Source organism: Hipposideros armiger, unplaced genomic scaffold (genome assembly GCF_001890085.2).
Source record: "Hipposideros armiger isolate ML-2016 unplaced genomic scaffold, ASM189008v1 scaffold_357, whole genome shotgun sequence".
NCBI classification, from domain to species: domain Eukaryota; kingdom Metazoa; phylum Chordata; class Mammalia; order Chiroptera; family Hipposideridae; genus Hipposideros; species Hipposideros armiger.
In genome coordinates, this window is record NW_017731707.1 from 1,266,148 (window position 1) to 1,281,545 (window position 15,398).

Sequence of the window (15,398 nt, forward strand, 5' to 3'; positions counted from 1 at the left end):
CCCTTCAGAGAGGGAAGAGGGGTATTTTACTGAGCCATTGTAAATTTCCTTTTTTAATTTTTAGATTAAAAAAACAAATTCAAGTAACTATAAATAATATGTTCTGTTCTCAAATTGGCAAGTTTCATTTTTAATTTTTCCCTCATATTGTTTAACAAAATGGTTTAACAATTTTTATGTTTTTATGAATTCTGATATTTTTTATGTATCCTAATTTGATTAAAATGAATAGTGAGCAATTTAAGGCCAAGTATCATTTTATTAACATACAATATGCCCCATTTTACCACAACAGACAGTGCCTGGCACATATAGTAAGCCCCAAATCTGTGAATTAGACTGAATACTTTTAAAAGTGAACAGATTTTTCCACCAAAAAATTTAAGAGCTTCATGTCTCATAACGTTATGGATTACTTGAGATAATGCATGTAAAATACTTAGCACAGTGCCACCTGTCAATTGGTAAGCTCTTTATAAATGTCAGATGGTGTTACTGATAGGAAGTACCGTTTCCAGTCTTGCTATGCTTACATCATCTCTGGAATATACATGATATTACTTTTGAATAATTACAGACATCATCAATTACCATGGGGAAGATGTCTCCAGCTATATACCCTCCATTTTCTCAAATGGAATTAGATGGTTACTTTATTTGAAGACAACAAATGTCCAATAGCCACATGTTCTGAGGGTGTCTGGTTTTCCAAATGTCACACTCTAAAATCAAAGTACTAATTATTGTATATTGCTGGGGAATCCTGAACAATTTTCATACTATGGACATGTATAAAAACCTGACTGGAGGGAGAAGGCTTTCTTCTGAAATTTCATAATAACAGGTTTCATTTAAAGAAAAACCAATATACATTTTTCGGAGGTAAAAGCACATGTAAAACATGCCCATCTCAGTCCAACAGGTATGTTAAAAGGTGCTCACCACCCTTAGTCATCCTGGAAATGTAAATCAAAACCACAATGAAATAATATCTTACCATTCCTGTTAAGATGGCTGTTATCAAAAAGGACAAGAGATTGGTGTAGTCGAGGGTATGTAGAAAAGGCAACACTTGTGTACTGCTGGTGGGAATGGAAATGTAAATTTGCTCAACCATTATGAAAAGCAGTATAGAGTTTCCTCAAAAAATTAAAAATAAAACTACCATGTGATCCAGCAATCCACTTCTGGGTATCTACCAAAGGAAATGAAGTCACAATCTTGATTAGATATCTCCACCCCTCTGTTTATTGCAGCATTATTCACAATAGCCAAGATGTGGAAACAACTTAAGTGTCTATTGACAGATGAATAGATAAAGAAATTGTGATATATATAAGATAGAATATTATTCAGCCATTAAAAGAGGAAAATCTTGCCATTTGCAACATGAATAAATCTGGGGGACATTATATTAAGTAAAATAATCCAGACACAGAGACAGATAACTTTACAATCTTGCTTATGTGTGAAATCTAATAAAGTTGAAGTTTTAGGACAATTGGGTAGAACAGTGTTTGCCAGGGCTCAGTTTGGGGGAAGATATGGGGAGATGTTGGTCAAAAGGTACAAACTTTGAATTATAACATGAGTAAATTCTGGGGATCAAATGTACGGTATAGTGATTATATTCGATAATATTGTATTCTATACTTCAAATTTCCTAAGGGAATAGATATGAAGTGTTCTCACCACAAAAAAGAAAATGGTAACTATGTGAGGTAATGTATTATTAAATTGATTGTGGTAATTATTTCACTTTGAATTTGTATATTAAATCATCACATTGTACACCCTAAAGAAATCAGGTTGTATAAACTAAATACATACAATTTTTATTTGGCAATTGTACTTCAACAAGGCTGGAAAAAATGAAATGCAGAAATCAGAAAAAGAGCTTCCCAGACAAGAAAAACCTAAACAAATTCATCACCACCAAACCAGTATTACAAGAAATGTTAAAGGGACTTCTTTAAGAAGAAGAAAGGGAAAAGAATAATAATAAAATGACAATAACTACCTACCTATCAGTAATCACTTTAAATGTAATGGGTTAAATGCTCCAGTCAAAAGACATAGGAGAGCTGAATGGATAAGAAACAAGACTCATACATATGCTGTCTACAGGAGAACTACTTCAGATTGAAAGACACACAGATTGGAAGCAGAAGGACGGAAAAAGATATTTCATGCAAACGGAAACAAACAAACAAACAAAAGCTGGAGTTGCAGTACTTATATCAGACAAAATAGACTTTAAAATGAAGGCATTTCATAATGATAAAGGGGTCAACCCAACAAGAGGATATAACCCTTGAAAACACCTATGCACCCAACATAAGAGCACCTAAATAAATAAAGCAAATATTAACATAAAGGGAAAAATTGACAGTAATATAGTCAGAGTAGGGGAATTTAATACCCCATTGACATCAATGGATAAATCTTCCAGATTGAAATTCAACACGGAAACAGCAGCCTTAAATGGAATATCAGACCAGATAGATTTAATTCATATTTTTTGAGCTTTTCACACCAAAGAAGCAGAATATATGTTCTTTTCAAGTGCATATGAGACATTTTCCAAGATAAAACCACGTGTTAGGCCACCAAACAAGGCTCTATAAATTTAAAAAGATTGAAATCACACCAAGTGTCTTGTCTGACTACAATGATATGAAACTAGAAATTAATTACAAGAAAAAAGTGAAAAACATGCAAACACAAAGAGGCTGAATAACATGCTACTCAACAATGAGTGGGTTGACAGTGAGATCAAGGAAGAAGTCAAAGATATCTCAAGACATATAAATGAAAACGAAAACATAACCATGCTAAGTCTATGGGACACAGTGAAAGCAGTCCTAAGAGGTAAATTCATGGCAATACAGGCCTACCTCAAAAAACAAGAAATATCTCAAATAAAAAAATCTAACCTTACACCTAAAGGAACTAGAAAAAGAACAAACAAAACCCAAAGTGAATAGAAGGAAGGAAATAATAAAGATCAAGAGCAGAAATAAATAAAATAGAGTCTAACGAAATAATACAAAAGATAAATGAAACCAAGAGCTGGTTTTTTTAAAAGATAAACAAAACTGATAAACCTTTAACCAGACTCATCAAGAAAAAAAGAGAGAGGACCCAATTAAAATCAGAAATGAAAGAGAAGTGACAAATGGCACCACAGAAATACAAAGGTTTATAAGAAAATACTATGAACAATTATATGCTAACAAATTGGACAATCTGGAAGAAATGTATAAATTTCTAGAAACACACAATCTTCCAAGACTGAATCAAGAAGAAAAAGAAAACCTGAACCAACTGATTACTACTAACAAAATCAAATCAGTAATAAAAAAAATTCCCAATAAACAAGCTAGGCCAGATAGCTTCACAGGGGAATTTTAACAAACATTCAAGGAAGAATTACACCTATGCTTTTCAAATTATTCCAAAAAATTCAAGAAGATGAAAGACTCCCAACCTCATTTTCGATGCCCCATTACCTTGATTCCAAAGCCAGGAAAAGGCATTACTAAAAGATAAAATTATAGGCTGATATCTTGATGAACATAGATGTTAACATCCTCAATCAAATATTAGCAAATGGAATTCAGCAACACATTAAAAAGATGATACACCATGATTAAGTGGGATTTATTCCTGGGATGCAAGTTTGGTTCAATATCCACAAATCAACCAACGTGATACACCAAATAAACAAAATGAAGAATAAAAATCATATGATCATATTAACAGATGAAGAAAAAGCATTTGACAAAATCTAGCTTCCATTTATGATAAAAACTCTCAGCAAAATGGGAATAGAGGGGACATATTTAACATAATAAGGGCCGTATATGACAAACCCACATCTAACACCATAATTAATGGTGAGAAGCAAAAAGCATTTTTCTTAAGATCAGAAACAAGCAAGGATGTCCACTTTCATTCAACATATCACTTGAAGCCCTAACCACAGCAATCAGACAAGAAAAATAAATAAAAGCCATCCATATTTTAAAGGAAGAAATAAAACTATCATTATTTGCAGATGACATGATACTAAGAGGACCCTAAAAGTTCCACAAACAATTAGAACTGAAAAATGAATTCAATAAAGTAACAGAATACAAAATTAATATTCAGAAATTGATTGCATTTCTATATACCAATAATGATTTATCAAAAAGAATAATTAAGAAAAAAATCCCATTTATTGGGTTGTCGGAAATGTCATGATGCATTTTTGCAACGAAAAACATAGAAAAAATACATCATGACTTTTCTGACAGCCCAATACAATTGCACCAAAAAATAATACCTAGGAATAAATTTAACCAAAGAGGTAGAAGAGTTTTACTCAGAAAATTAGAAGACATTTAAAAAAGAAATCAAAGAAGATATAAATAAATGGAAGCATATACTGTGCTTATGGATTGACAGAATTGACATCATTAAAACGTCCGTACTACCCAAAGCAACCTACAGATTCAGTGCAATCTCTATCAAAATACCAATGGCATTTTTCACAGAACTAGAACAAATAATGCTAAAATTTATATGGAACCATAAAGACCATGAATAGCCACAGCAATACTGAGAAAGAACAAAACTGAAGGTATCACAATACCTGATATCAAATTATTCTATAAGGCTATAGTAATCAAAATAGCATGGTACTGGCATAAAAACAGACACATAGATTAATTGAACAGAATGGAGTGCGCAGAAATAAACCCACGTCTATGTGGTCAGTTAATCAATCTATGGCAAAGGAGGCAAGGATGTATAATGGGATAAAGACTGTTCAATAAATGGTGTTGGGAAAACTGGACAGATACATGCAAAAAAAATGGAACTAGGCCACCTTCTTACACCATATACAAGAACAAACTCAAAATAGATTAAAAAATTAAATGTAAGATTTGAAACTGGAAAACTCCTAGAAGAAAACATAGGCAGTAAACTCTCTGACATTGCTCTTAGTAATATATTTTCTGATCTATATCCTCAAGCAAGGAAAACAAAACAAAAAATAAACAAATGGGACAATATCAAACTAAAACTGTTTCACACAGCAAAGGAAATCATCAATAAAATGAAAAGACAACCCGCTGAATTCACCAGTGAAACATCTGGTAAGGGGTTAACATCCAAAATTTATAAGATATCATACAACTCGACACCAAAAAAACTAACAATCTAATTAAAAATGATCAGAGGACCTGAATAGACAACTCTCCAAACAGAAGAAACAGATGGCCAATAGACATATGAAAAGATGCTCAACATCACTAATCAACAGAGAAATGCAAATAAAAACCACAACAAGATATCACCTCACACCTGTCAGAATAGCTTTCATCAATAAATAAACAAGTGTTGGTGAGGATGTGGAAAAAAGGGAATGCTTGTGCACTGGTGGGATTGCAAATTGGTGCAGCTACTATGGAAAACAGTATGGAGGTTTCTCAAAAAATTAAAAATAGGACTACCTTATGATCCAGAAATTCTGTTTCCACGTTTTTATCTAAAGAAATCCAAAACACTAATTCAAAAACACATATGCACCCCTATGTTTACTGCAGCACTATTTACAGTAGCCAAGATATAGAAGCAACTTAAGTGCCCATCAGTAGATGTCTGGATAAAGAAGAGGTAGTATGTATATAAAATGAAATATTACTTGCCCATAAAAATAATGAAATCTTACCATTTGCAACAACATGGATGGACCTGAAAGGTATTATGTTAAGTAAAATAAGTCAGACAGAGAAGACACATACCATATGATCTCACTTACATGTGGAATCTAAAGGACAAAATAAATGAACAAACAAAAGAGAAACAGACTCATAGGTACAGAGAACAAGCTGATGGTTGCCAGATAAGAAGGGATTTGGGGGCTGGGTGAAAAAGGTGAAAGGATTAAGAAGTACAAATTGGTAGTTATGAAATAGTCATGGGGATGTAAAGTACAGTATAGGAAATATAGTAAATAATAATGTAATAACTATGTATAGTGCTGGACTAGTCAGGGGGATCGCTTTGTAAATTATATAAAATCTAACCACTATGTTGTACACCAGAAATTAACATAAAACAATATTGGATATTAACTGTAATTGAAAAATTAAAAAAGTAGGGAAGGTGAAGTGGAATAAGAGGTTCAAATCTCCAGTTATAAAACAAATAAGTCATGGTGATGTAATGTAGAGCATAGGGAATATAATCAATAATACTGTGATAGCATAGTATGGGTGTCACATGGTTGCTGGACTTATCATGGTGATCACTGATTTAGGTATATAAATGTTGAGTAACTGTGGTGTACACCTGAAACTAATATAATATTGTATGTTAGCTATATTTTAATAAAAATCTTTGAAAAAAATAAATCAGAAAAAAGTGCCCACTTGAGAAATAGACAGTAATATAGGGAACCATTAAAAAGGGAGACCATCAAGTGGACAAGAGACAAATTGTGATGATGTTATCTACCTTATATCTTGTTCACCATCAAAATACCTGTTTCAAAGCACTGAGTTCAAAATATCTGTTTAATAAATAAATAATGAGTTAATCAACTCCTAGATTGCCTGAGAGTCATGTGATGAAAAAACATTACTTTTATTTGAGGAACCAGACTTTATACAGATATATCTTTGTAATGATATTCCCCTCTTCATTACTTTATAAGGAAGAATTAAGCATACACAAATTTATGCATTGTCTGCTCCAAATATTGGGTTGTTGGAAAAGTCATGATGCATGTTTGCAACAGATGGCGTTAGTTTATTTTTGGAAGTACTAGAGTCATTCGCATCTATGTTATTGCTATGTCATTTGACAGCTGACAGTTCTAGCTTCATTCTAAAAAAAAATTGAGCAATTTGGTTGAGTTTTGGAGATTTTACAAGTTGAAAATGGAAGACCAAAGTGTGCATTTTCACCATATTTTACTGCTTTACTTCCATAAAGGGAAGAACATGCATCAAGCTTGTGAAAAGTTGTGTAAAGTTTACAGTGACAATGCTCTATAAGAACATCAGAGCCAATGATGGTTCACGAAATTCCATGATTTTGATCTCAATGCCGCTCCTCGGTCAAGGAGCCCCACCGAAGATGATGATGACAAAATAAAGGCATTGATCGAATCAAACACACATTACACAACAGGAGAAATTGCAGAAACATTTGAACATCCGTCATTCAAGAGTTCACAACCACCTGAAGAAGCTGGGATACGTAAGCAAGCTCGATATTTGGGTTTCGCATGAACTCAAAGAAGTTCATTTGATGGCGCATATAAACATCTGCAATATGCTCATTAAACATGAGGAAAATGATCCTTTTTTGAAGCGACTGATAACTGGTGATAAGTGGATTGTTTACAACAATGTGGTGCGCAAACAGTCTTGGTCCCGATGTGGTGATTTGCCTCAAATGGCATGGAAAGCAGACATTCATCAGAGGAAGGTTATGCTCAGTGTGGTGGGATTTTAAAGGTGTCGTGTTTTTTCAAGCTCCTACCAAGGAACCAAACAATCAATTCGAATGTGTACTGTTGGCAATTGGACAGTTTGAATGAATCCATCAACCAGAAACATCCAGAGCTTGTTAATCATAAAGGAGTTGTGTTCCATTGTGACAATGCAAAACTACACACAAGTTTGATCACCTGTCAAAAATTATTGGAGCTTGGATGGGATGTGTTGCCACACCCACCACACTCGCCTGACCTTGTGCTGTCAGACTTCCACTTGTTTCATTCTCTTCAAAACTGCTTGCGTGGTATAATGTTCAATTCAGATGAGGCTATAAATCAGCACCTTGTTCAGTTTTTCACAAATAAAGACAGGTCCTTCTATGAACAAAAAATTATGAAGCTCACTGAAAAATGGCAAAAGGTTATCAAACAAAATGGGTAATATATCATTGATTGATCTTTGTTCTTTATATAAATAAATGACCTTTGAAAAACATACACAAAATACGTCATGACTTTTCTGATGACCCAATATTATTTTCTGGGCATTTCCTAAAGCCACAGCACTATGGTAGGCGTAATGGGAAACGAAGAAGCTAAAGGCCTAACCTCTTCTCTCCACATGCTCACAATCCAGCCCAATCAATGTTAACAGAATACCGTGTATCACGAATAGGGACTAGAAGAGAATCCACTTTAATGATGCCAACTATTCATTGTATTCCAGATGTCTGCCTTGTTATGCTGTCAAGAAGCATATGGCGTAAGTGTCGTTGTAGGAGTACCTCCTAATACCCAAAATCTCTCCATGAACCCCTTGCTGCTATTGGGTGGGCGTACCTGGAAAGGAGCAGTTTTTGGTGGTATGTATTTAAGCTTGAGGGCTGAATTCTCATTAACCTCAGAATTTCTTCCCTTTTACAGGTGACAAGGCCTGGTTTTGAAAATCAACATGGTTAAAAAAAAAAAAGTCCATTGTTTCTATAGGCTCCAAATCAACTAGATGTGGAACTATCGCACAGGTTCTGGAGACAGACTTTTTTGGTGTTCCCCTAAACTAGGATCTTTCAGCACCACTTCTTTTTATATATGTGACTGCACAGGGCGCTGAAATACCTAGTAGGACCCAGGAAATTCATAAGCAATAATTCATGACGGCTGTCATTGCCCAAATTTAGACAATTGCTCAATTTGCTCCTTGGCTTTGGGAATAACCATCCGCACTGTAATTTCTCTGTGAGAGAGCTAATAGCTAAGGACCCTGGTTTATGTAGGCAGATTAAAAAAGAAAAAGAAAAAACGTCTAGCCACTGTAAAAGGATATCAAGGATATCGAAGCAATTTCTCTCTTATTAACCTCAGTAATAGTCATCTGAGTAGTTGTGGATAGTAGTAGAACTTTCATTTTAATTCTATTTGGAAAGTCTCCTCTCCGATTCTTCTCTTACCCTGGCTGCATTTAACAATGATGTTGTTTTCTTTTCAGGCTATAAGAGTAAAGATTCTGTCCCCAAACTTGTGGCTGATTTTATGGCTAAGAAGTTTCCATTAGATATGTTAATAACCCATGTTTTACCTTTTGAAAAAATAAATGAAGGATTTGACCTGCTTCGGTCTGGAAAGAGGTAGATTTTAAGTTTCTTTTTATTGGTGGTGGTGGTGGTGGTGGTGGTGGTGGTGGGGTGGGGTGGTTAACAGAGACAAAAGGTAGAAGTATAAGGAAAACATTGGAGTGCCTTGGTTTTCCGTGATTAGTTTAGTCTTTGCATGTAGATCACTTAAGGTCATACTATAAGAAGTTAAGAACAGTTGCTTTACATTTCCTGTTCTGCTGAAACCAAATTTCGTATGTTGATTGCAGTGAATTTAAGTGATCAAAGCCACTCATCTTTATTTACAGGAGCACACTCACCGTTGCAAGGAAAAAGATTTAGTCACAGTCATAATTATACTATAACATGGAGTCACTGCAGGCTCTGCCTGGCTACCTAAAAATGTTGACCATCAATAGCTGTAAATTTAAATTATATTCAGGACTGACTCATTATTGGAGTAGGTGGAGCTACACTGGGATTCTTTTCTATATACATATCACGACTTTTTCATAAAAAAACATTTTTATTATTATTTTTTACTTTACAAAGAATTTTTCACAAATAAAAAATTATTGTAAAGGGGAATGCTGTTTTAAATGTTTAAGTCTTACATTTTTTTCAAAGCTTAGGAAAATAAGCCAATTTCATTTCCTGCCTCTAACATTTAGTTTTTATGACAACCTGAAAAGAAGAATTTTGTCACCTGCATTTACATATGAGGTACAACTAGTAATAGGCAATCATACTCATATCTAACTTCTACCTTCTGGTTCCATAGCTCATGCTTTTTCTGCTACCTCACTCTTCCCATGAGGCTTTCAACTTTAACTTGAACGTTTTTCTTAAGCACCCACACATGTAACATATACTAGACACTTAGTTTAATAAACATTACTGAAGAAGGAAAGAAGCAAGCATAATAGTGGACCCGATTACATTCTTTCTGAAAAGCAATTTACAATTTGTATCAGAAACATTAAAAGAAAACTTCGATTCTTTGTCCCAGCAGTTCTTTTTCTGGGACTCTATTCTGTAGAAATAATCAGATATGCAAACATACCTACTTAATCATGTTCTTCTATCGTCTGTAATATAAAAAACTGGAAACACCAATAAAGCCCAACATTAAGGGGATAGTCAAATAAATTCCAACCACATACTAGAAATTAATGAATCCATTAAGAAGAGATGATTTCATTAAATTGTGACATTCACATGAAGTAGTTTTAAGTTACAGAATAGAGAATACAGACATATATGCAATATGATCCCAAGTTTTCCACAAGTACAATAAAAAATTTACATATGACTTGAAAAAAGTTGATCAAAATTCAAGAAATATTAACATTGATTAGCTCTAGATTGTGGAATTACAGGTTGTTTTTACTTTACACTGTCCTTCAGTTTCTAAATATATAGACATACATGTATTTTTCTTATATATATATGCATATATATATATAATTTTTTAAAGGCACAGAGACCTTCTTTTTCTAAAAGTATTTACCCATCAAAATATGATTTTTAGAAAGGACATGAGTTCCAGTATAAATGTTACATTTCTTATCTTCCCAAGAATGAAGTCTCTCTGAATACAAATCAACTTTATTATCTACTTCTAAGACTTCTTAAGCATCTCTTTATCAGAGCTCTTTTAAACTTTCAACATGGTCTTACCTTTATTTTATCATCAGTTCCTTCAGTCTGGTTACCTGTCAGCTTGTAATTTGTGCAGTTTTGTATTTGGGTTTAAACCCTAGCACCCCACACTAGAAGTGTGACCTAGAGAAAGTTACAAATCTCTTTAGGCCTTAGTATTTTTATCTCTAAAATGGAAATAACATTAGAACCTGCCTTATAGCTGTTGTTTAAGTTGAGGTTTAAATGATAAAATGCACCAGAAGCATCTAACAGAGCATGTGAGAAACAGAAAGAACTTATATGTCATTACCCATTGTTGTTTTGTTTTTTTGGGTGTTTTGTTTCTTTGGTTTTGGTTTCCAAGCTTTATTCAAGAACTCATACCAAATATTCCAGATAAATGTGTTTTTTCTTTAACTTTTTTTTAGGATTTTATTGGGGAATTGGGGGAGGGGAACAGTGCTGGGGAATCGGGGGAAGGGAAACAGACAAGTTGCTGTTCTTTAGTTCTTCAGTCTAGTTGTGGAGGATGTCGCTTCACTGGCCCATGTTGGTATTATTATCGTGCTCTTCTCGGGTGAGGCAAATTAGTCGTTGACCTCTGGACAGCCACTCACGGTGGCTCTTGGCAGTTCACACTAGCTGCTGGCCACTCACGCTGGCTGCTGGCCACACATGGTAGCTTATGGCAGCCCACTGCAGCAGGGGCTTCAGCTTGTGCTGTCGCCGGCGACTCACAGCAGCCCAGCTCCAGGTCGAGCTGTTGTTCACCATCTTGGCTGTAGAGGGCAGTGTCACTGGTCCTCATGTGTGATTCGAACCAGGGCCCTGCTGCTCAGAGCTGGCATCCCAAGCCAGCTCTTAACCAATGCGCCATTCGGCTGGCCCCCAGATAAATGAGTTTTAATCCTCATCTTCCTCCTCTTCTTCGTCCTGGTTAATCTGAAAGTAACTCAACTGTAACTTTCTGTGCTGTTAGACACTATGTGCAACCAATCTTGTAGATTATTCTTCTTCAAATATTTTTAGTGAAATATTTTAAATACCTTTTGGAAAAAGTCACCTCAAAAGTTACAGAGATCTTGCCCTTGCTCCTTTCAATGGTTACTACCCCCCCCTGTTGCCCCCCACCCCCCACACACTGAGATTCCCAGCGTTCCCATTCACTTTGATTCTCTCCTGAAGAAGCTGCTCAAAATTGGCAGCATCCATGATTCCATCTCCTACAGGGTGGGTGCAGTCGAGGGTAAACTTCAGAACCTGCTTCTGTTTTTTGCCTCCCTTCCCCATAAGTTTTTTCACAAGCATCATGGTGACACTAGAGGCAGAAAGTACCCATTGTTGTTTTGAATTCATTATTATGCCAGGCTTGTAGGCTCTCAAACATGATTTTTTGAGGATGCTGATACATAATGAAGCCTAAAGAACTGTCATGTTCAGGATTTTATGTGTGAGCGTAAGGTTGGAGAAAACACAAGAGTAAACCAGGAAAAGGTGAGTTGCTCTTTGGCTTGACTTGAAAGCATAGGGGTAGCAATGGAGTGGCAGGAGACACAGGCAGCTTTTCACTGAGGCCCGTTGAATGCTCCTTGGACTGTCACATGGAAGAGTAGGAATTACCTAAACATTAAAACCGTTAATACCCTTTATTTTCTGTTTCAGTATCCGTACCATCCTGACATTTTGAGACCACACAAGCACCTTCACTAGCAGCAGTCTTCTGGCTTCTTCATCACCTGGAACATCAGCCAATCAACATTAATAATTCTGTTCTTCAGAGATGTTATTAATAAGTTACACATGGGAGCTTTAAGAAACAAAAATTGATGTAAAATCATCTTTCAAGCAAATGTTTAAAATCCAAGTAAATTCGATCAAGTGAGGTGGATCAATTATTAGCTGAGTAACTGGATTCAATAAACATCCCTTCTGAATCATTTCATTCATGTTGAATCGTGTCACCTTTCTCATTGAGGAAAAGTATTTCTTTTGGCTTTTTGCACTGTTTGTATCTTTGCCACCCTTAGTCACTTAAGCCCAGTGGAGGAAGTCCTTATTATGCTTTACCCCAGCACACACATGATGGGCTCTTGTGCTTGAAGTCTTCTACTTTTGCCTCTATTCTACTGTCTGTATTTTCCTTTTAATGAAATGTACCAAAGCCCTAAGGTAAAAACTATAGTCTGGGAAATACTACTCATAAGTGAAGAAAACCTGGAATGTCTAAATGCAGGGAATTTCGTAGGAAAATGTCACACACACACACACACACACATTTTTTTTTATCTGATGCTTATTGGGGTTGACAATTGTTAGCAAAGTTACATAGATTTCAGGTGTACAATTCTGTAATACATCATCTTTATATCACATTGCATACACATTTTTTTATATGATGGAGGAAAGTACATTTATTGCTTTTATACTGCTTGCAGTAAATATGTAATTGTTCTTTTAAATAAAAACAGTTTTATGGTATCTGTGATAAATGTGAGGTTCAGATATTAAATGTGAAAACTGAACTATTCAGGAAAGCATATTAAAAATACCTGGAATTTTTACTCATGAAAGTGCTCTATTGGTTGAATAATCTTAGTTAATTATTACAATGAACTAAAAATGAGTCATAAGTAATTAAAAAGTAATATGGTGGCTTGAAATGTAGGGATGGGAATGAAGCAGCTGTGGACACAGCATATAAAATGGTAACTAAGAAATGGCACATTTACTCCACCTAAAAATACAGTAATTTCTTAATATAATAAAAAAAATGGCACAAACATCCAAAGCAATATGTTTTGTATATATATATATATATATATATATATATATATATATACTCACACAGATGTACACTTTTGCAAAAAATTATTTTCAATCTAGGACTTTTCTATTAACTATCATGTCTTAAATCAAGCCTATAACCCTGGAATTAGTTTAATTATTTAAATGTTGAAAGCCCATTTACCCTGGGGATCAAATATATGGTGATAGAAGAACTGACTCTGGGTGGTGAACACACAATGTGATACATAGATGATGTATTACAGAATTGTACACTTGAAACCTATGTACAATTACTAACCATTGTCACCCCAATAAACTTTAATAAAAATAAATAAATAAATAAATATTAAAAGCCTATGGTATATTTGTTAATGTTTTCCCACTTCAGGTCAAGATTTGCATTTTGAGCTTTATCTTTAAATGTGTAATGAAAAGCTTATTTCTTTAAAGAGTTTTAGCTATCTCCCAAAGTGTATTTGTTTCCATGTCTACGATTTGATATTGTAGAAAGGACTCTAGACTTAGAGCAAGTGATCTCCCACTTACTTGTGACCTTCAGTAAGTTACTTATCCTCTCTAAACCTGTTTCATCCTTTGTTTTAAAGAATTACTCTACCAAGCCATTACAGAACAAAGGAACTACAAAACAGCTAGAAGACAATTAATGAGATGGCAATAATGAGTCCTCACCTATCAATAATTACTCTAAATGTAAATGTATTAAATTTTCTAATCAAAAGGCTTAGAATGGCTGCATGGATGAAAAAGGAAGACCCAACAATATGCTGCCCATAAGAGACACTTCAGCTTCAGGGGCTTTTAGGCTCAAAGATAATCCCTCCAAATGGAAACAAAAAAAGAGTGGGGGTAACTGTACTTTTATATCAGGCAAAATAGACTGTAAGTCCACAGCTGTAACAGGAGACAAAGAAGGTGATTATTTGATGATAAATGGGTCAATTCATCAAGAGGATATAACAATTGCAAACATATATGGACCGAACATTGGAGAACTTAAATATTAAGCAAATACTAACAGAGCTGAAGAGAGAATAGACAATAATACAATAACCATAGAGGACTTCATTACCTCACATTCAACAAAAGATAGATCATTCAAACAGAAAATCAATGTGGAAACACTAGGTTTGAACAACACTTTAAAATAAAAGAATCTAACAAACATTCAGAACATTCTGTTCAAAAGCAGCAGAATTCCATTTTTCTCAGACACACACAGAACATTTTCTCAGATAGATCATATTTTAGGTCACAAGTGTTAGCAAATTTAAGAATATTGAAATCATACCAAGTATCTTTTCCAATCACAATGGTATGAAACTAAAAATCAATAAAAGGAGAAAACTAGAAATGAACAAATATGTGAAAATTAACACACTCCCAAACAACCAATGGGTCAAAGAAAAAATCAAAAAGGAAGTTAAAAAATATCTTGAAATCAATGAAAATGTAAACGAAATATACCAGACCTTATGAGATGGAACAAATGCAGTGCTAAGAAGGAAGTTTATAGCTATCAATGCCTACATTTAAAAAAAGGGAAAGATCTCATATAAACAACCTAACTTGATAACTGGGCAAACTAGAAAAAGAAGAACAAAAAAAGTTATCAGAAGGAAGGAAATAACAAAGATCAAAGCAGACAAAAAGTGAAGCAGAAAATAGAAAAGCAATAAAAAATATGTACAAAACTAAGAGTTGGTTTTTTGAAAAGATATACAAAATTAACAAACCTTTAGCTAGGCTTACCAAGAAAGAAAAGGAAGACTCAAAATTATAAATGAACAAGGGGACATTACAGTTGAAAACACCAAAATGCAAAGGATCATAAGAGACTGTGATGAACAATTTATATG

General features: G+C 34.4%; 1 protein-coding gene and 1 pseudogene across 5 annotated transcripts in view; one reads left to right on the forward strand and one right to left on the reverse strand.

The window, feature by feature from the left end:
• Window positions 1-12,676, forward strand: part of ADH1C (alcohol dehydrogenase 1C (class I), gamma polypeptide) — a 28,248-nt gene extending 15,572 nt beyond the window's left edge. For all 5 annotated transcript variants that reach the window (XM_019661661.1, XM_019661656.1, XM_019661658.1 and 2 more), the window contains exons 8-10: window positions 8,226-8,361; window positions 8,985-9,123; window positions 12,397-12,676. In XM_019661661.1, coding sequence (XP_019517206.1) covers window positions 8,226-8,361; window positions 8,985-9,123; window positions 12,397-12,421 — 300 coding nt within the window. In that variant the 3' untranslated portion in view covers window positions 12,422-12,676. The remainder of the gene's footprint in view (window positions 1-8,225; window positions 8,362-8,984; window positions 9,124-12,396) is intronic.
• Window positions 11,638-12,390, reverse strand: LOC109392937 (60S ribosomal protein L22 pseudogene; annotated as a pseudogene).
• Window positions 12,677-15,398: the final 2,722 nt, after the last annotated feature.